Consider the following 22,664-nt stretch of genomic DNA (forward strand, 5'->3'; position numbering starts at 1 on the left):
AACACACATCATTCTAGACTTCATTCAGTGCACTATGCCAAATTTCGTGCAAATCGAAAGATATGTAGGGACTTTAGTGCACCATTTACCTTAAATCGGACGAAAATATATATGGGAGCTATATCTAAATCTGAACCGATTTTCGAGAAACTTAACACACATCATTCTAGACCTAATTCAGTACGCTGTGCAAAATTTCGTTCAAATCGAAAGATATATAGGGACTTCGGTGCACCATTTACATTAAATCGGACGAAACTATATGTGGGAGCTATATCTAAATCTGAACCGATTTTCACGAAACTTTGCAGACGTCATTCAAGGCTTAATTCCGTACGTTATGCCAAATTTCGTGCAAATCGAAAGATATATAGGGACTTTGGGGCACCATTTACATGAAATCGGACGAAATTATATATGGGAGCTATATCTAAATCTGGACCGATTTTCTCGAAACTTGGCAGACATCACTCTAGGCTTAATTCAGTACGTTATGTCAAATTTCGTGCAAATCGAAGGATATATAGGGACTTTGGGGCACCATTTACATGAAATCGGACGAAACTATATATGGGAGCTATATCTAAATCTGGACCGATTTTCACGAAACTTGGCAGACATCATTCTAGACCTAAATGATTAGGCTGTACCAAATTTCGTGCAAATCGAAAGATATATAGGGACCGTTCACATTAAATCGGTTAAATATATATATGGGAGCTATATCTAAATCTGAACCGATTTTTCCCAATTTCAATAGGGTTCGTCCTTGGGCCGAATAAGTGACCTATGCCAAATTTCATCCAATTCGGATCATAAATGCGACCTGTACTTTGTTTACAATTTTACATGGACAGACGGACGGACGGACGGACGGACGGACGGACGGACGGACGGACGGACGGACAGACGGACATGCATAAATCGACTCAGAAAGTGATTCTATGCATATTCTCAAAAGGAACCATGGGTCTAACTCGATTATTTTTGCCTGTTACAAACATATGCACAAAGACATAATACCCTGTACCACAGTGTGGTGAAGGGTATAAACACAAGCATTGACTCAAAATCTATATATGTATATAAACAATTTTATTTTAATTTTAAATGGATTTTATTACAATAATTTACTGCCAAACAAAATATAAAAATGGATAGAAACAAAGACAGTACTCCGATAAAATAACTAATTACCAGTGATTGTGAAAATTATTTACCACAGAAAATGATTTCGGAGAAATATTCCATGAATAAATCAGTGATTTCTCCAATTGTAAGTTGATTTTATACAATTTTATTAGTAGTGACAGTCAGTGTTGCCAATTTAGCACTTTTAGTGCTAGATTTAGCACTTTTTAAACTCGTTTAGCACCAAAAAGAAGTGATCTAGCACCTAGCACTTTTTTTAGCAGTTTTTATTTTTCAGTAATTTTTTATGATTTTTGTTTCATCCCAACAAATTTTCCCGTTTTTCCATTTCATATTGACGCATTGAAATATCCCTATGTTGACGCGATGAATTTGATTTTCCAATGTTAAAACAGGGACAGTAGATTTCTAAACAGGTCTTCATATGGTAACTATGATATTGTCTGCTAGTATATTGTTTATTTGAAAAAAAAAAAAAACAAACAAATAAAGCGGTCCATTGGATGAGAGCGATGTTAAAAACATGAACATGAATTATGTTGGAATTTTCTGAAAATTCACCGGCAATCCCGAATGCCAAGTTATAACCACTTAAGAGTACCGAACAAGACCAAAATAGAAAAATTCCGGCAAACATATATTTTTATACCCTTCACCACACTATGGTACAGGGTATTATGTCATTGTGCATATGTTTGTAACAGCCAAAAGGAAACGAGATGGACACACGGCTCCTTTTGAGAATATGCATTGAATCACTTTTTAAGCGGTTTATGCATGTCCGTCCGTCTGTCTGTCCATGTTTAATTGTAAACAAAGTACAAGTCGCATTTTTGATTCGAATTGGATTAAATTTGGCACAGCTCATTTATTTGGGGAAATAGGTTCAGATGTAGATATAGCTTCCATATATATATATGGGCAATGTTGCCAATTTTTTAACATAGCTGAAGCGGAGGTTTACCCCTTTATAACTCGGGAACTACTTAAGTATATGAAAAAAAGTGAATAGTTTTGGGTTAATTAATCTGTCGTTGCAAACTGTTCATGATATTGACCTCCAAACTTTATTTTGGTGGAAGCTGTGTCTACTTTAATGTAAAAAAATGTGTAAAAACACGTTGAGGCGAACCAGTTTTTTTATGTTCTATATCGATTTGTGACTAAGCCACTCATTGCACGGTCTTCGTGTCAAAATAAAACTAGAAGCCAACAAAATGGGGACTACGCCCCTTATGTATCATTTTTCAAAATTTTCACTGCATCTACCTTTAAATGATGCTGACATTTTGAAGCTCGATTTTGAGTGTTTTTTTAATTTTACTTCTAGCTTTAATACGCAAACAGGAATTTATAAAAATCGGTTATAAGATTATTGTAGTCGCGAATCTGCGTAATTTGATACGTACTTTGTGTATGTAGTATGCACAGCTTCAGAGTAATACTCATCCGAAGGTGCGAATTTTGTGCGATCAAATTTCTAAAAAACCTATTTTTCGGGCCAAATTTTTAGATCTGTCAACTGAATGATATGGGTACCCGCGATCAATAAGGTTTTTTACGTTTCGGATGATATAAAATCTTCTTCGTGAAAATCCATCTACTAGAACGGCGGGAACTGGCCTTCCAAAAACACGAAATTTGGCAAAAAATGTTTTTTAAAATATCGCGGATTTATTTGCGTTTTCTGTGTATCATTTCCGCTTCAATAAATGACCTCATACGGATTTTGATCTTTTTCGAAAAGAGAACTTTAAAAACTTCAGCCGAAAGAGAGATGTACGCAATTTATCTCAAAAGTAGATTTTACTGGCACATCCATGGTTCTTAATGGACCACATTGAAATGGTATAGATCGATGTATTTTTTTAGGGTGCACACCAAAATCGGATGCGCGTTAATGGCATATGGAGTTTTCGGAAATTATTCGCGTTTTACAATTTTTTGGGTACTTCAATGTAACGTGCCGTCAAATGAAATTTCGCAAAAAAAAAATATGGATTGGAAGATAAACTTCAGTACTTCCTGGAAACCGCATGCGCATCAAATGATTTTGAGATTTACGCGATTTACACGCAATTTAAAATGTATATTTCATAATATTATTTTATTTTAAGATTTATTCCTATTTATAGAATTCTAAGATTTAACGGAAGGGTCTTGATATAATCCGCAAGGCGTATACTTATACACAAAAACTGATTATTATTATATATGTAAATTTTTCGGCGAAATTCGGGTAAATAGCAGAATAACCCCAACATTTTTTATCTGAAATTTCGTGTATACAATTAAAAAAATAAATATGATGACATTATTTTTTCGAACCAAAAACAAATATTTTTCCTCAATATCTTGTTTTGTTGTCGCTTTGATTTAGAAACCGGTGTGAGTATGTCATTAATATAATGAAAATATTGATGTAATCTGCTATATTTTTTTATTTTTTTCATATTTCGCGAAGATGTGCAACTTTATCGTGATTATTATAATATATTCATATTCTTATTTTACGGAGGAAGATATATATCAGCGTTTTTGGTCAATATAATAAACGGCGTAATTTTAAGATTTTTTTCTTATGCCCAAAATTAAAACCTCGATAACTTTTGCGCGCATCGACCAAAAATTTGATCGCGAACGGTTTCGGAGTCAGAACATTTTTCTCTATATCTGTACCAAAAATCATTGATGTGCCACAAAAACAAAAAAAGCTGATTTTTTGAAAATGGAATATTAAAAAATTGGCAATATTGCCCATATATATTTTTTTTTCGTCCGAGTTTAGGTAAATAGGGCACTAAAGTCCCTATATATCCTTCGATTTGCACGAAATTTGTGCATAGGGTAATGAATTAAGCTTAGAAAGACGTGTGTTAAATTTCGTGAAAATCGGTTCAGATTTAGATATAGCTCCCATATATATTTTCGTCCGATTTAATGTAAATGGTGCACCAAAGTCCCTATTATTCCTTCGATTTGCACGAAATTTGGCATAGCGTACTGAATTATGGGTGGTGAGTTTTGAAAAAATCGGTCCAGATTTCGATATATGTAGCTCCCATATATTTTTTCGTCCGATTTTATGTAAATGGTGCACCAAAGTCCCTATATATCCTACGATTTGCTTGAAATTTGGCATATGGTACTGAATTAAGTCTAAAAAGATCTATGTTAAATTTCATGAATATCGGTTCAGATTTAGATATAGCCGATTTTAGGTAAATAGGGTACTGAATTGAGTCAAGAATGATGAGTGAAATGTTTCGGAAAAATCGGTTCAGATTTTGATATTGGTCCCAAATGTACATATATATTCACCCGATTTTGCAGTAATGGTGCACCGAATTTCTAAAATTTGTGCGATTAGCACGAAATTTTGTATAGCGTATCAAATTGAGACTAGAATTATTATTGCGTTTTGTTGAAATTGGTGCAGATGAAGCCATAGCTTCCATATGTATTTCGAAAGGGTGTCTGATTGAAATTGCTTGATAATTGTCTTCGTATGCTAACTTCCAAAATCCAGCAATGTGAAATTACAGTTACTTTGGGGTAATGGGGTGCTACCCAGCTACCCCTAAATATGTACCTCTTTTTTAAAATTTCTGATAAGGAGATTTTTTGTAAAACGTGTTTATGAGGGCTACGCGTAAAAGTGGACCAATGTTGATAATTTTTAGTAATAAGACTGTCTACCCAGGGAGAATCCGAAATACAAAACCGCATATTAGGTTGAAAAATGTGCCCAAAACCTTAAAAAATCAAATATTGGTTATGGTGTACCCAAAAAAGACTCCAATACCAAATATCCTAGGAGTAGTGCAATATAAGGGCAAAATTCCAATGCTTTGTTTTCAATATTGCGACCACAATCGGACCGGCATGGCTAAATCGACAAGGAGTAGCCTTTAAGAATAAATGGGGTCTCTGATGAATATTTCATTATTACATATTAATAATTTTGTTCATTTCATTTTTTAGCACTTTTTTCTGGCACTTTTTTAAAATTTCTAGAACTTTCTAGCATTTTTTTCAACAAAATTTAGCATTTTTTCTCAACAGAGTTTTGGCAACACTGGTGACAGTTCACCACGGGGGAAGACTGCATAAGAACATCAGTTTGTACTGATCAACAAATTGTTAAAGCTGTTAAAAATACCAATTTAAATATTAAAGTGAGATTTAAATTACCGTGAGAAAGTCCAAAAATGAAAGGCTCATGCCCCTGTATTGCAAGGTTACTGGGATGGTATTGGGCTTTTTTTCTTTTTATGTAGTTCGATTTATTTACAAGGTTTATGAAGCAATGGATCGGATTGTCTATACAAATGTGTTCGGAAAACGCTGAAGAAAATATACCGCTTATTTGGGTCAGCTTGACAATAACCTCAAAATCATGGTTTTATAATGGTCAACACAGATTTGTACCATATGTTTCTTTAGACCAAATCCGATTCAGATAATTTGGAGTCCAATTACAAATGTCCGTCGATTAACCGATTTCATCCTAACCTCATGGGAAATATCGGTCCACAATATCATGGGAACGGACTGTCCGCTTTTAACCAAACTTTGTACAACATATTATTTTTACCAGGCATAAATGAAGTCCTTTTAACTTTACATTTTCCAAATATTGATAAGAAATAATCGAAAAAAGTTTTTAACTGTTGCCTAAACTGTTGTACATGCAACAAAAAGCTGCTAATGGTTACAATGATTTTAGCACGCTTTATTAGAAAAAAAATTACGAAACTGTTTTTTAATATATTTTTGAAAAAAAATCTTGGTAAATATGAATTCCATTACTAGAGTTGAGTATTTATTCCCTTCACCACACTGTGGGTATTATGCCTTTGTGCATATGTTTGTAACAGGCACAAGGAATCGAGATAGATCCATGGTATATGCATAGAATTATTTTCTGAATCGATTTATGCATGTCGTCTGTCTGTCCGTCCATGTTTTTTTGTGTCGGTTGTCGGTTTATATTTAGCTCCCATATATAGTTTCGTCCGATTTTATGTAAATGGAGCACCATACAATCAATATTGGTCCGATTGCGACAAAATTTTGAACAGAGTACTGAATTAGGTCTAGATTGACGTAAACTAAGTTTTGTTGGAATCAGTCCAGATTTAGTTATAGCTCCCATATATAGTTTCGCCCGATTTTATGTAAATGGTACACCACACTTCCAATATTGGTCCGATCTAGACAAAATTTTACACTGCGTACTGAATTCAGTCCAGTTTGACATTTTGTTGAAATCCGTCCAAAAATTTAAGTCTTCCCGATTGACATTCAATTTTTTTATAGATTTCAGAATATTATGTGTATGGTTTTTATTTGTTCAAACATCTATGTAGGTAGCACATTTAATTTCACCCGATTCTCTTGTATATCTTGTATGTACCCAAAATGGTGAAGGGTATCATAGTCGTCCCCGCCCGTCTTTTGAACTTTCCTTACTGATTTTTACTATATAAGAATATAAAATTATTCGTACATATGATGGTGTTTTTTTTTATTGTATTTGTTGCGAGATTTTGAATAGTTTTATCGTTTTTCGTGGAGTAAAACTAAAAATTAACAAAGTGTTGCAGAAACTATTTATATGTAATTGTTTGTAAAATACCCTTGCTTTATGACATGCTAAAAATTAAAAATTCAGGATCAAAAAAAAAAAAAAAAAAATAGATAGATACATGAAGTATTGTGTACAATGGATGTTGAAAAATCAATCCTAGTTTTGAGCTGCGTGTCTGCTAGACGAAACGGTCACAGTTTAGTTTAACAAACTTTTTTGGAAAATACTTTAGATCGTTTCGATCCGCCCCTACTTATGACTGGAGTCATTCCTATAAATGGGAAGCCAAAATATAAAATTACAGCCAACTTGATGAAAAAGTGACCAAACTCCCCTTAATACCGAAATTTCGGAGTCACCGTTGTATGTGGACTACTTGATAAAGTTGAACAATATTGAATGAAAATACGTAAAGACAGCAAATTCTTTTAAAAGAAGCGCGCAAAATCCCAAAAAATTTCGAAACTAGTCCAATATTTTTGGTAGGGAGATTTTCTATGCAATGAGAATCCAAAATAAGAATTACAGCCAATTTCGTTGAAAAATGTACCCAACATGTCGGGGGCGTGGCCCACCTTTTTTCACATATCCATTGTCGGGAAATAATTTATGTCGCTAAAATTGCTATTTCAGCCAAGTCAAGTTTATATGTCCCACATATTATTTTGTCCAATATAATTTAAATAGTGTACCAAAGACAATCACGTTGATCCAGCTTGTCCTTCCATATTCCTAATACATACATACATACAAACGACACTGGTTTAAATTTAAAAAAGTGATTTGCATTATAAAAATCGGGTATTCTGGTATAACCATAGATTCGCATGTAAATTCAGCGTTAATCAATGATTCACATTTTATACAAAAAGCTTTTATAAAGCGAGCTTTTTATTAAGTCAGAACCATAAATTATGAATTTTTATACCCTTCACCACACTGTGGTACAGGGTATTATGTCTTTGTGCATATGTTTGTAACAGGCAAAAATAATCGAGTTAGACCCATGGTTCCTTTTGAGAATATGCATAGAATCACTTTCTGAGTCGATTTATGCATGTCCGTCTGTCCGTCCGTCCGTCCGTCCGTCCGTCCGTCCGTCCGTCTGTCCATGTAAAATTGTAAACAAAGTACAGGTCGCATTTATGATCCGAATTGGATGAAATTTGGCATAGGTCACTTATTCGGCCCAAGGACGAACCCTATTGAAATTGGGAAAAATCGGTTCAGATTTAGATATAGCTCCCATATATATATTTAACCGATTTAATGTGAACGGTCCCTATATATCTTTCGATTTGCACGAAATTTGGTACAGCCTAATCATTTAGGTCTAGAATGATGTCTGCCAAGTTTCGTGAAAATCGGTCCAGATTTAGATATAGCTCCCATATATAGTTTCGTCCGATTTCATGTAAATGGTGCCCCAAAGTCCCTATATATCCTTCGATTTGCACGAAATTTGACATAACGTACTGAATTAAGCCTAGAGTGATGTCTGCCAAGTTTCGAGAAAATCGGTCCAGATTTAGATATAGCTCCCATATATAATTTCGTCCGATTTCATGTAAATGGTGCCCCAAAGTCCCTATATATCTTTCGATTTGCACGAAATTTGGCATAACGTACGGAATTAAGCCTTGAATGACGTCTGCAAAGTTTCGTGAAAATCGGTCCAGATTAAGATATAGCTCCCATATATAGTTTCGTCCGATTTCATGTAAATGGTGCACCAAAGTCCCTATATATGATTCGATTTGCACGAAATTCGGTACAGCGTAATGAATTAGGCCTATAATGATGTGTGCTGAGTTTCAAGAAAATCGGTTCAGATTTAGATATAGCTCCCACATATAGTTTCGTCCGATTTAATGTAAATGGTGCACCGAAGTCCCTATATATCTTTCGATTTGAACGAAATTTTGCACAGCGTACTGAATTAGGTCTAGAATGATGTGTGTTAAGTTTCTCGAAAATCGGTTCAGATTTAGATATAGCTCCCATATATATTTTCGTCCGATTTAAGGTAAATGGTGCACTAAAGTCCCTACATATCTTTCGATTTGCACGAAATTTGGCATAGTGCACTGAATGAAGTCTAGAATGATGTGTGTTAAGTCTCCTGAAAATCGGTTCAGATTTAGATATAGCTCCCATATATATGTTCGCCCGATTTAATGTAAATGGTATACCAAATTCCCTAAATATCCTTCCATTTGCCGGAATTCGGCACAGCGTACTAAACTGGGTCTAGAATGATGTGTGTAAAATTTCTTGAAAATCAGTTCAGATTTAGATATAGCTCCCATATATAGTTTCGTCCGATTTCATGTAAATGGTACATCAAAGTCGCTATATATCCTTCGATTTGCACGAAATTTGGCATAACGTACTGAATTGAGTCTAGAATGATGTCTGCCAAGTTTCGAGAAAATCGGTCCAGATTTCGATATAGCTTCCATATATAGTTTCGTCCGATTTCATGTAAATGATGCACCAAAGTCGCTATATATTTTTCGATTTGCACGAAATTTGGCATAACGTACTGAATTGAGCCTAGAGTGATGTCTGGCTTTTTTCGTGAAAATCGGTCCAGATTTAGATATAGCTCCCATTTATAGTTTCGTCCAAGTTAATGTCAATGGTGCAATAAAGTCGCTAAATATCCTTCTATTTGAACGAAATTTGGCATAACGTACTGAATTGAGTCTAGAATGATGTCTGCCAAGTTTCGAGAAAACCGGTCCAGATTTCTATATAGCTCCCATATATAGTTTCGTCCGATTTCATGTAAATGGTACATCAAAGTCGCTATATATCCTTCGATTTGCACGAAATTTGGCATAACGTACTGAATTGAGTCTAGAATGATGTCTGCCAAGTTTCGAGAAAACCGGTCCAGATTTCTATATAGCTCCCATATATAGTTTCGTCCGATTTCATGTAAATGGTTCACCAAAGTCTCTATATATCTTTCGATTTGCACGAAATTTGGCATAACGTACTGAAAATCGGTCCAGATTTAGATATAGCTCCCTTTTATTATAGATTGATTATAAGTAATTGACGCACCAAGGATCCAATAGGCTGATAGGAACAAAACGTTCTGAAATTAGTATAATCTAACCTGTGACAAGTTTGTTTGAAATCGCTTAATATTTGGATAGAGCTTCCATATATATTTTCGCCCGTAAATTGGGCATCAAACTCCTCATGTTAGTCAGATTGACATCAAAGTTTGCACAACGTACAAAATTGAGCATAAAATTACGTAGTTGCGTTTTCTAGAAGTACAGACATAGCCCAACGGATGACCTATTTATATTTGTTTGAAGTCGATTTACATACTTTATGGATAGATCTAGGTATATTCATATTTAGATAAATATCACATATCTTATTTCATCCAATTTCATGTTAATAGTCCTGTTTAATATACCCATAGTGGTGAAGGGTATCATATAGTCGGCCCCGTCCGACTTTACTACTTTCCTTACTGGTTTACATTGTATCTCTGTTAACAAACATTATTTGCTGACGGGCTAACAGAATTCAACAGCGTTGTCGACCACAACTGTCCGCTGCCACCGATGGTAAGGAGAATTCCAAAATCAAAAACAACGATATTCAGACAACTTCAGAATATACAAAACGATCGTCGAAAGTAGACGTGTCTGCTCCCACTCAACCGCAACATTTTGGCGTTTTATTCGTTTGTTTGAATCGATTCAAATAAGAAAAAACAATTTTGAAAACAACGCGTTTGATTTCCAACGGTGACAGCATAAAACAACGAATCCGTGCAAAAACAAATAAAAACATTTTGGTATATAAACAAAACAAAAACATATATACATTGGATATTTTAAAACAAATACTATACGAAACGACTTGATTTTGTCTCGGCATTTGTGTTTAAAAAAATCACAAGAAAAAAGTGAAAAAATTGTGATTTAATAAAAAACTAAAACAATCAAAATTCCGCAATCATTGAAACCAGTTTTATATCAATCAAAAAGTATCGAAATATTAAATTAAATTTCACTTTTGTTTTTGTTTTTTTTTTCTTCTTCAAAATTTAGTCAAAATGGGTTGTACATCGGATTGCATGAAGTGCATTTTAAATATCTTCAATGTTATTTATGGTGTAAGTATTAAACTGTGTTTTTATTAAATCTCACAATCAATACAATTATATAAGAATACTATTTAGGACAAATAAAGCTATGATTGGCATTAGATGTGCAAATACGTTTACGAATTTTGCTAACAAAAATTACCTCAACCACTAGGTGATGCTGATGATATCATCTTTAGGCCATATTGAGAATCTTTTCGTTTTATTAGAAATACAAATAAATAATATGTATGTTTGTCTGTCTGTCTGTATGTACGTTTGAAAGTATTTCTTGTTTTTTTATTTAAATATTAATCATCAGGGAACAAAACAATTTGGATGTTGTATTTTGCTATGGATGTTTAACACATATGTACATACATATGTATATTTATTTTATACATATTTATAAGCATGATCCCATAAATATCCAAATTATTACATATGGTGTTATGTTCGAAATGTAAACAAAATACTAGGTTTTAAATATGATAAGGGAAATATTCTATCGTCTATTAAATGTTCACATATAATTCGAATTTACCTAGTAGTATATGTGAGCAGTATGGCGAATATATAAACATGCCTGGTCGCTAGATCTATCTTGAGGCCTAGATATCACCAAGTGTTGCCTGACTTCATTTGACATTTCTACTGGAATGTTTGACATTTTGTAGCCAAAGCATGATCAGTGGGGTTTGACCTACGACCATGTGTTGTGACCTTTTCAGGGAATCTAGTGCAAAATAAAAATTTTATTAACACGTGAACATATCACGACGATGAGACAACATCCTATACGACTGATATGAATTCAATTGTCACGTGAAAAATGCAAGCTGACATGACACCCAATGTGGAAAAAGTGCTTCGACAATTGATGTGATAGTATGAGGAAGTACAGGGTTATCCATTTCGCGGCCTCAAATGTAAACGTAAATAAACATAATCTTTTCATGATATATATTTTTTATTACAAAGTTTGAACGTTGACATTATGTGTGAAACACAACATAATTTAACCTCCATGCGAACTGTTGCAAGCATTGATTATTTTGAGGCAATTTTCGACAACTTTTTCACTCAGATTTGGCGGCATAACCGCCATAACTTGAGAATGATTATCTTTAAGTGCTGAAGAGTTGCAGGTTTATTTGCATATTTCGCGTATGCCCATAAAAAGGTCGAATAGTGTCAAACTGTATGATTTTGGCGACCAGTTGATAACGCTACGATGGGAAATTACGCAGCCATGAAGTCTCTTGCAACAAAGCCATATTCGCTCGAGTTGTGTGGTATATGACACCGTCTTGTTGAAACCACATATTCCCCAAATTGTAGTCTTTAAATAGTAGGCAAATTAAGTCGTTTATCATATTACAAAAACGCTACGAATTGACGGTGACAGTAGTTGCATCGTCGTTTTCGAAGAAGTAAGGTCCATTCACACCTTCGGATCAAACAACGCACCAAACAGTAACTTTTTCTGGATGTAATTATTTGAGGATTTTGAAAATCTCAAATTAAATATTGTAACCGTTCCAGTATCTTTAAATTATGTTTTATGTGTAACGATTATGTTAACTGTGTTTAACGAGTATGTTAACCATGATTTTCTGCCATGTTGCTGTGGCAGAATCACCAGTTTGTAGTAGTTTTTGATAATGGGGTAGTTAAGCGGTATATTTTCGTAAATGTCAGACTGCCAAGTGAAAGGAAAACAAATGGTTTAACTCATTTGGCTCCACTATCCTTTCAACCCTACAATCAATAACCGGATACATTTTTATCTTTTCTTGATTAAAACTGCTATAAAATTATCCGTAATTTTTCATTTTTCGGGTGTTTTTACTAATAATTTATATATATATATAATTATAGTCATTTCGTTATATCTTCCGAATGGGTCAAACTTTTCTAATTATTTGTTAAAGGGATCTTATTAGATTATTTGTTAAAGGGATCTCTTAGATGTTCCCCAACCCCTCTGCAAATTTTTCCCTAGACGACATAGGACCATCAGGGCGATTCATGTACAAGTCAGCAACCACCTTGGTTTTCCTTTGGGAATTTCAATTAATGATTTTATTTTTATACCCTCCACCATAGTATGGAGGGTATATTAATTTTGTCATGCCGTTTGTAACTCACCGAAATTTCGCTGAAATTTGTACGTTTGGTTCTTTTTGTCTCCACTAAATCTTATAAATATCGGTCCACTTTTTCTGGTAGCCCCTATATAACGGTACCCCCATTCATTACTCGAAGTATTCAGTTTGTAGGGTAAAAATTATGGAATTCTAAGACGGTTTAGCCATCGGTTGTAATCATGCCGCTTTCTAAGGAAATCGTGATGAAAAAACTCGAACCTGACGTAAATGAAATATATTGACCAGCATTTAGACTTCTCTCCCATATATTATACATCCTGAAGGAAAGAATTGAGACACAAAACAAAAATATTGGGTTCAAAATTGAAATATGTCGATCATTAAATAGGCATAACCCTCATAAAGTTATAACCCCCAAACATTCGCTAATTCCTACACTATGTAACTTTGTAATTGAAATTGCAGTAATTTGAGTCCACGCTTTGGGGTTTTCATTAAAAATTTCTGAAATTTGTATTTGGAGTACATAATGGTTTAGATAAACCGGTTTGTAGAATTATCGGCATACGTTCACTTTTTGGTATGTTCCCTATATTTTCATTTCAAGTATCTGTCAGTATACCTATGTTGAAGGGTATCGGCCGGGCCGAATTTAACGCTTTTTCAATTGTTTTTTTTTTGTATCCTAGCTTCATGCTAAAATTAAATTGTATTCTAATATAGCTTTTTTTAATAAAATATTTAGGGTTCAATTTTAAATTTACGATTTTGAAGGACAAATCTGTGGCGTTGTATGGATTAATAACTTAATTTGATAGATATCGAATTCCAGCCCCATATATTTGAAACAACGAAATGGATAACCCTTATAGAAATCATACCAGAGCATACATTCAAAAACAATAAAACCTTTATTAATGATAGATATTTGCGTTATTAGACCAGTAATATATAGTAGCCCTCAAAGTTCGAAAATGTGTATGCACCGATTTTCGATATTTTGAAGGTTTTAGCCATATTTTCAATAAAATTTATGTAATTTAGCTTGCGTTATTAGACCAGTAATATATAGTAGCCCTCAAAGTTCGAAAATGTGTATGCACCGATTTTCGATATTTTGAAGGTTTTAGCCATATTTTCAATAAAATTTATGTAATTTAGCTTGCGTTATTAGACCAGTAATATTTAGTAGCCCTCAAAGTTCGAAAATGTGTATGCACCGATTTTCGATATTTTGAAGGTTTTAGCCATATTTTCAATAAAATTTATGTAATTTAGGTTGCGTTATTAGACCAGTAATATATAGTAGCCCTCAAAGTTCGAAAATGTGTATGCACCGATTTTCGATATTTTGAAGGTTTTAGCCATATTTTCAATAAAATTTATGTAATTTAGCTTGTGTGTAGAGACGTTTTTGCAAATTATAGTTTGACATTTTAGTATTTTGAGCTGTATATTGAAAATATTTTAAGGGTTTTTTATATAATCAAAATTAGGTAAATAGCTGGCAGCCTTAACACCTCCTTATCTATGTACGAGTAAACGGAGGGAAACTAACCATTAAACGATTTAAAACTTAAATTATACGCTTTGTAATGGACTATATTTATTATTTATAGCGGTTTGGGTTTTTTACAATTATATGGAGAACAAACTCTTTCATGGTGTAATGATATATTTTTACCATCAGTAATTGAATTTACTGTGAAATAAAAATAGCTCTGCGGCTTGGTGATTATGAGTAAATGAAATGAGCTTGTAAATTTATTCGAACTTCCCTGGTTTTATTCTTTGTCGATGAATTCGGACTTTTTAAATTATTTTTGATTACATTTGAATTAGATTATGTGTGACAATGTTGATCCAGACTGTCGTAACTGGTGAATAATGCTAACAATGACGTGGAAATCGAATCCGAATATAAAATATGAATCAAACTAGTTAGAATCAGGCTGTAGCCTTATATGGGGCTATGTCATAACTTGAACATGGTTATCAACCTCGATATTCCGAATTACATCGACTTCGATATGTAGCACCGTTTTATGGGGTCATCTTTAGTGGATCAATGTTGGAAATAATGTACCAGAAGAGATTTTGCCATACGAAACAACGAATATACATAACCCGCTTGTAACATTGTTGCGAAAGCTGGAACTACATTAAAACCTTTATTACAAAAATGTGATAAATCCAATTTGCAATTTGCAATTATTATGATATCACAAAAAATGTAATCTTGAACTTATCCTTGATATATCGCTTCGATGTGTGATTGCCTTTAATTTTCAATGAAATGAACTTGAAAAGTACGCGTGCAGTACATATACTCAAAATTATTACATTCGATTTACATGCTTCGAATTCAAATAACCATCAATACAATTAATTTTGTAAATTCGTATATGCGCTATTAATATAATCATTTATTGTAATGGTCTGTAATGATTAAATTGTTTTTAATGTTTGTCACGTATCCTATAATTAATTACAAACTTGTTGACAATTGTTATGTCATATAGAACAGCAGACATCTTCAACATTTCATAATTATTGAACTGAATGCATTATACAAATACAAATTTTGGGAAATTTTTTATTTATTCTTTCTATTATAAAATATTGGGAAATGTGAATACACAAATAAACAATTTCGGTATCGTTCTATTGAAACCATTTTTTTGAAACGAGAATTCAAATTCATTCTTTGTGGAAGACGGAATTTAGATTTCCAAATCCCTAAAAACATTTTTTTTTGTGTTATTGCCGGTAAAAATTAAAGAAACTATCCTTATAAACTCCAACTATAAGATAGGCGAAAAGCTAAATACGTACAGAATAATGTACGGAATGGGCTTTTAGTTTTTGAGTTATCGTGCCCGCAATTGTTAAAAAACTCTTTCTAGAAAAACGCGTTTAAAGTTTTAGAATCACTTCCGCCGTCGCTTCTTGCTTATACAATAAATCGGCTATATCTTCAAGTGTTGTGGAGATTTTCACTTAAAATTTTAAAGGGACATCCTTGGGACATTCAAAATTCAAATCATTTGAAACCGAGAATAAGGGAGGTCCCCTTAAAATGGAATGAAACGAAATATGGAAACTATTGTAATTTGATCGAAGTGTTACAAACGGAATGCCCAATTGAATACAGTATCCAATCTATGGTGGAGGGTAAATTGACCCGGGTCCATAAGAGTAACCTATTCGGTTGAAAATCATTGTAAGCTATACCCAAAACTATACCAACTATACCACTATGACTAAATTACAGCTCATCTTCAAATTTGACCTGTTTCAAAATCACATTCAGATTTGATGGAAATCACATTCAGATTTGATTAAAATCCCATTCAGATTTGATTAATGCATGCATACCGTCCCGCTCAAGAATGAAGTTTTTTGAAATTTGTGAGAACGGGTTTAGATTTTTATGAGTAACTTACATATATGTAGGGTGTAATAAAGTCGACTTGGTCCAACTTTGATTCGTCATATTTTTCCTATTATATTTATCTATTATATGAAGATGATAATGGTATTCTGTTCAGTCATATATTCACGTGATTTTCTAGCTGACAAATTTGCATCACAATGTCAAATCAAAGAAAACAAATTGAATTTTTTGTTTTATTAATTTTTTATATAAATATTTGAATATACATTTATTCCTGCACTGTTAAAAAAGATATCATCAAAATGTGGTTTGTTGAACTGGTTCTATATTATAATGTTAAACAAAAATTCAAAAATTCATTTAAGGGAACCCCACCCATTCGCGATTTTAATTTTTCAAGACTTTCAATGGGCTGGTAAATCAAAACCAATGCTTGTTAAGGTTTGTAACTTTGCACATATATAATTGAAGATTTAAAATAGAAGAAAAATAATTTACAAAAAATTTTTGTTATTGTTTTGTTGTTGTTTTTTGTAATTAAAGAAAAGTCCTTATTTTTGATGGCGGGCATGATAACTCCTCACTGGAACATCGGAATCCAAAAATTCCAACGGTGTTAGAAAGAATACATGTCTGGCTCTCGTATGAACTAGGATTATTGACATCGCTCCAAAATTAACAAAATGGTGGACCTTTGAAAAAATATTTTTGGAAAATCGCCGATTTTTTACCAAAACCCAAGTTAAAAAATAAGGAAGATCTTCACCGATTGGCTTTATCCTAGTTCATACGATAACTATACACTCACAGAGAAACGTGTAAAAATTTGAAATCGATTGGGTTATTAGTTTTTGAGTTATCGTGCCCGCCATTCGCAAAAAAAATTTTAGAGAAAAACGCGTTTTAAGTTTGAGAAGCCCTTCAGCCGTCACTTGATGCTGACACAATAAATCGGCTATATCTTTACGAGTTCTTGAGATTTTCATTCGAAATTTGAACATATGAACAAGGAGATTGTTATTACTTTATCTGATCATTTAATGCTATATATTTAAATATCAATATGAAAAATAGATCCCGAAAATATTTGATTAGGTCATCAGTAATAATAACAATAAAGATATTTGGAAAATGCACAGGACTAAAGACATTATTATAATTATGCTTCGAAAGAAAGTATATAATGGTATGCATACAGAAATTCACTGTATATAAAATTGAATAAGGATTGTGCAGAACCTGCATGAATTTCTAACTGATTATTTCAAGTCAAAGGCATTCAAACAAACCACTTGTTTCTTTTCAAAAAAATAAATTTTTAGGTCGGTTCATGGCCGTTTGTGCCGATTTTTGCTTTCGTCGCTGCTGTTGTCTACAACGCTCTTGAACTTTTGTCTGAAGCAGCAAATTTAGGATTCGTTTGTTAGTCACGGTGAGTGAAATGAAATTCATAAAAACAATGAGAACAAACACACAAACAATGAGATCTTCATCCTCAAATGGTAACATATGATATTCATACATACATATCGTATACAAATGTTATAATGTATTTAAATATAATTTTAAAAAGTGGCAAATTGATGGTGGTATTGGTGAAAGTGTTAAATACATAATCATCGTCATCAACAATATCAAGATTTATCGAAAATCTGAAATTTTGTTTATAAACCAATAATAAAATTTCAATTCTGCTGAAGTAATTTATTTTTTTCTTTCGATTCAATATTAATTTTTATATAAATAAATAAACAAGCACATAACAAATTTGGCTTATGTTTTTGTTTATTTAATTTTGTTCAGCCAGTTGAGTAGCAGGAATTTCAAATTTGAACACACCCAAATTCTTTTCATTTTTCTTATCAAACATAGAATACTTAAAAATGACCAATTAATAAATTTGGTTGTAATTTTCAATAATTTCCTGATGTATATTATAAGCGATAGTATTTGAATATTGTGTTTTACAAAAATGTGATTAAACCACTGAACCGCAACATTCAACGGACCAATGTTCTGAGCATGGGTAATATTTCACGATACTTGCACCACCTTCACTGATTAGAGGACAACAGTCACCACATCTCCGCACTAAAAATTATTAATATTGACCCAAGTCGGTTTTTTGAGAATTTTGAACACGGTTTTCAACTGAATTTTGAACACGGTTTCAATTTTATATTTCCATTGGCTGTCAAATCTTACTATCAAAAAATATCAATATTGATCTCCGTTTTATTATAGCCCCATATAACAATAGCCCCACTTTTAGATATTTTGAGAATGTACTTGTTTTAAATGATATTTTTTATGCTTTTAAGAATTCAGAATATTTAAGAATTCAGAATAAAAAGCATAATTTTAAATATTCAGAAAACTTTTTAAGTCGGAAATGCAAAAAGAGTAGGGAAAAAATATTAAACACGACGTTTGTTGCGTGAACTTTATCTTGGAGGACACTCGCACATAAAAACATTTCAGGCGATATTGTTTTCTATGCTATTATTCCGGCTGCAAATATTTTTTATTTTTTTATTTAACAATTTTTCCGGTTGAAATTTGAGATAATGATCTCCAACAAAACCTGAGCTTGGTTAGCTTGTACAGACTTCAATTGAGTGCAAAATATTCCATTAATAGATCAATACCCAAAATGGGGCGGTAACTTTAAATGGAGGCTTTGTAAAAACATGGACTTATATTAAAATTCTTTTGTAAAGATTATTTTGTTTTACATTCTAATAAACCGATAAGCCACTTACATTGAAAATACACCCAAAACGTTCAACATATTGACTATACGAGAATTCTGAAAGCCAAATTTATGCCACTTCTGTTGGAAATGGGCGGAACCTTTATATGGGGCTATGTCGAAACATAGACCTTAATCATAAAACATTCTTATAAACATACCAGATTTTCAACCATTTCCGACCAATTCACAAAACCTTCAAATTATCGACAATAAAGAAGTATGGTTATATGAGGAGTATAGCCGATATATCCCATTGTGTAAAAATGCCAAAACTATATTTTAAAAATTTGCGATTTCTATCTTGATTTAAACGAAGACGGCCAAATCGACATAGAATTTATTTCTGATATACAGAGTTCTCCATATCGTGGTTTCAGAATTATAGAACTGGACATCTGTCAAACACGATTTTCCTGTCATGAAAAAAATTGACCAAAATATCATACAAATGCCAGAATAAAGGTATACTACATATGTGTCATAAGCTTGGGGTATATATTTGTCGCAACATCGACTGATACTTTATATCTAGTTTGTTACTCTCTCTCGAAGGTGCTGATCGGTAGGATATCATGATGTGTAGTGAGTGGGAGGAGCCTTTGAGCCTTCTTTACAGTAGCTTTTATGAGATTATTAAAATAAAAGTTAAATGCAAAAATTACTTAACCTTCTCGAAAAAAAATATTTCAAAACATTTTGTTCATTTGTCTTCATATTTTCAGATATCTGGAATTGTTCTGATCGTTTTCGGTGTTACCTTGTTACAAACGGCAAACATTGTACAATTGTACATAATCATTGCCATGGGTGCCATTAATTTGATCGCTGCCATTTTGGGTTGTTGCGGTATTTGCCATGAACATGTCTGTATGACGGCCACTGTAAGTTAATTTTTTGTTTTTTAACGAATATTGAATTTATAAAAAAAATCTAAAATCTATTTTCTGCAGTATGCCCTCTTTATATTGTCCTCTTTGATTGGTCAAATTTACAATAAAATTAAACCAGCTTCCACAGATGAAATCAAGAAGATCATTCGCAGCACCATTAAAGCCGTATGGGATGAGGAACTGAAGACCCCCGGTGCCATGGATTCTACCCAGAAATCGGTAAAATACATAACTTTTTGGTAAACAAAACATCAAATGGATTTAAAAACACATTTTTTTCTTCTAGCTCAAATGTTGTGGACTTGATGGCCCAACCGATTATCAAAGAAATGGTCGCTTTGTTTTGCCAGCCAGTTGTTATTCCGATGATGCTTCCACTTCGGCACATGCATTCTATAATGTCGGTTGTGTTACAGCCAGTGAGAATAAAATATTCAGCTTAGCAAAATATCAAACATCCAGCGAATGGGGTGTAATTGCTGTCACCGTAAGTAGAGATTGATGTGAAACGTATGTTTGGACAATTTATTGAATCTGTTCATATCATTTCAGGCCGTTTTGTTTATCTTTTCCATTTACTTGGTATTCCGTTTCAACAGCCGAAACAAGCGTTATCGTTACTAGAAATGCCTGTTTTTTTGTATTTGATATCCTATAAATTCGATCCTTAAATGTTTTTTTTTATTTAATGATACAATGTAATATCTTTGTTAACAATGATTAATAAATTTTGTAACTTTTTTTATTAAATTGTACTTTTTTAATATTTACAAGAAGCATGAATTGAATTTATTTTTTCAATGGATCGAATAAAAATTTGATAATAATTTAAATTTGCAGACAATATAAGAATTTACTTTGACAAGGTCCAGAACAGGTATACATATAATTTGAATAAAAACCGTAAAAACCGGTTCATGAATTTAGGGATTTGAATTCCCCTTCCGGAAATAAATGCTATTGACGTTCAGATCTATCACCATTGTACAGTAGAGGCAAAATAACTAGTTCAAAAAAAAAAAAAATCAATTGAGTAAGCAGAGAAGAATAAAAAAGGCATTTCCCTCATGATATATTAGGTTGGGGAAAAAGAAATACATTATTTTTTTATTAACTATAGTACTTTAACATGTTTTGCAATGTCCTGCTCTCTATTTGCAAAAAAACGTCGTAGTCGGTTTGCACAATCCTCCCTAGATACCAATCATTAAAGAAATTGTGCAATGCAAGAAAAAGATGATAATCGCTTGGTCTGAACTGAATGCGGATGCATTAAAATTTCCCAAGCTCACGATGTTTCTGGCGAGTCACTGGAGATGTGTGTGCTAGCGTTGTCCTGGTGGAACACCACACCTCTCCTGTTGGCCAATTCTTGCCGTTTTTGGTCAATTGCAATCTTCAAGCGGTCCAGTTGTTGACAGTACAGATCAGAATATAGCGTTTGGCCATATGGAAGCAACTCATTATAAATAATCCACTTCCAGTATGTATGTAAATTTCACATTTTGAAGGTAAAATTTGAGATTTTCTTACTTTGACATGGTAGTTGATTTTGAGAAAACGGGTTGAGTTACAACCAAACTAAAAGCGCATATAGCATTACGCAGAAGTACTAATAAGAATTACAACATTGATTCTTTGATTACATGCACCAAAAAGTTTTTTCAGTATGTATTTAAATTTCACATTTTGTAGGTAAAATTTCGATCATATTTCCGATTTTATCGACATTTTCGACGACTGGCCTAATGGATTTATTTTTCCCCAACCTAATATTTAATGTAAAGAATCAAAAAAGGCGTAACTAACAAAAGCATAATTGTGTAGGAGAAGCAAAAAACTGTATTGAATGAAAACTATAAAAACTAAACTATATATATCACCTCAAGAAAGTCTTCTTCAAAAACTCTTGAATGTATATCGGTTGCAAACTTAAAACGTTTTTCTGGGGCTACATTGATATCGTATGAACTAGGATAAATCCAATCGGTCAAGATCTTTCCTATTTTCCTGTGGTCGAAAATTTGCGATTTTCCAAAAAAATAATTTTCTCAGGTCCACCATTTAGTAAATTTTGTAGCGATGTTAATAATCTTAGTTCTTACCGCAGCCCCATTGTAAACTTCCTACTTGCGTTTTGAGATTTGTATGTTCCAGTGATCGGCAATCAAGCCCGCCGTCGAAAAGAGGGGCGCACAGAAAAATTCAACTTCCCCACTTTTGGAAAATGTTGTGTACGGCCGTATTACCCAAATACGTCGAATACATATGTATATTCAAGCGAATAATACAAGCCGCAAAACAAAATTGAAAATTTATTAAATTAATCCAAATATTTTATGTTTACATTCGAAATTTCGTTTTTTCTGAATCTTTTGTTTTTATTTTCAACAAAAGAATAAAATAAAAAACACGTTCTGTCAAAGTTGAAATTGTTCAGCTTGAAATTTTGTACGCTCGACATATTTCGGTAACATTCATATAAATACATGCGTTCTACTTTTGTGGTGAAAAACGTCGAACGAGCTAGCTGAATTTTAGGTAGGGCTGTTAAGTCTTCAAATACATGTATTTGAAGTTACACGTTTTTAATATAATATTTTTGTTTTTTTCCTGTAGTAATTTTTATCGGATATTATAGCGTAGTGC

The 22,664-nt window shown here is 32.9% G+C and overlaps 1 protein-coding gene across 1 annotated transcript; it reads left to right on the forward strand.

The window, feature by feature from the left end:
* The first annotated feature begins 10,826 nt into the window (after window positions 1–10,826).
* LOC133331390 (23 kDa integral membrane protein) lies at window positions 10,827–20,655 on the forward strand. Its single transcript, XM_061539785.1, has 5 exons — window positions 10,827–10,892; window positions 19,848–20,006; window positions 20,076–20,234; window positions 20,302–20,502; window positions 20,568–20,655. The coding sequence occupies exons 1-5, from the start codon at window positions 10,833–10,835 to the stop codon at window positions 20,637–20,639; spliced, it is 651 nt and encodes a 216-aa protein (XP_061395769.1). The 5' UTR covers window positions 10,827–10,832; the 3' UTR covers window positions 20,640–20,655.
* The last annotated feature ends 2,009 nt before the right edge of the window (window positions 20,656–22,664 follow it).

Source organism: Musca vetustissima, unplaced genomic scaffold, assembly GCF_032173495.1.
Source record: "Musca vetustissima isolate MV318-11 ecotype Yass unplaced genomic scaffold, APGP_CSIRO_Mvet_v1 utg2694, whole genome shotgun sequence".
In the NCBI taxonomy this organism is placed as follows: domain Eukaryota; kingdom Metazoa; phylum Arthropoda; class Insecta; order Diptera; family Muscidae; genus Musca; species Musca vetustissima.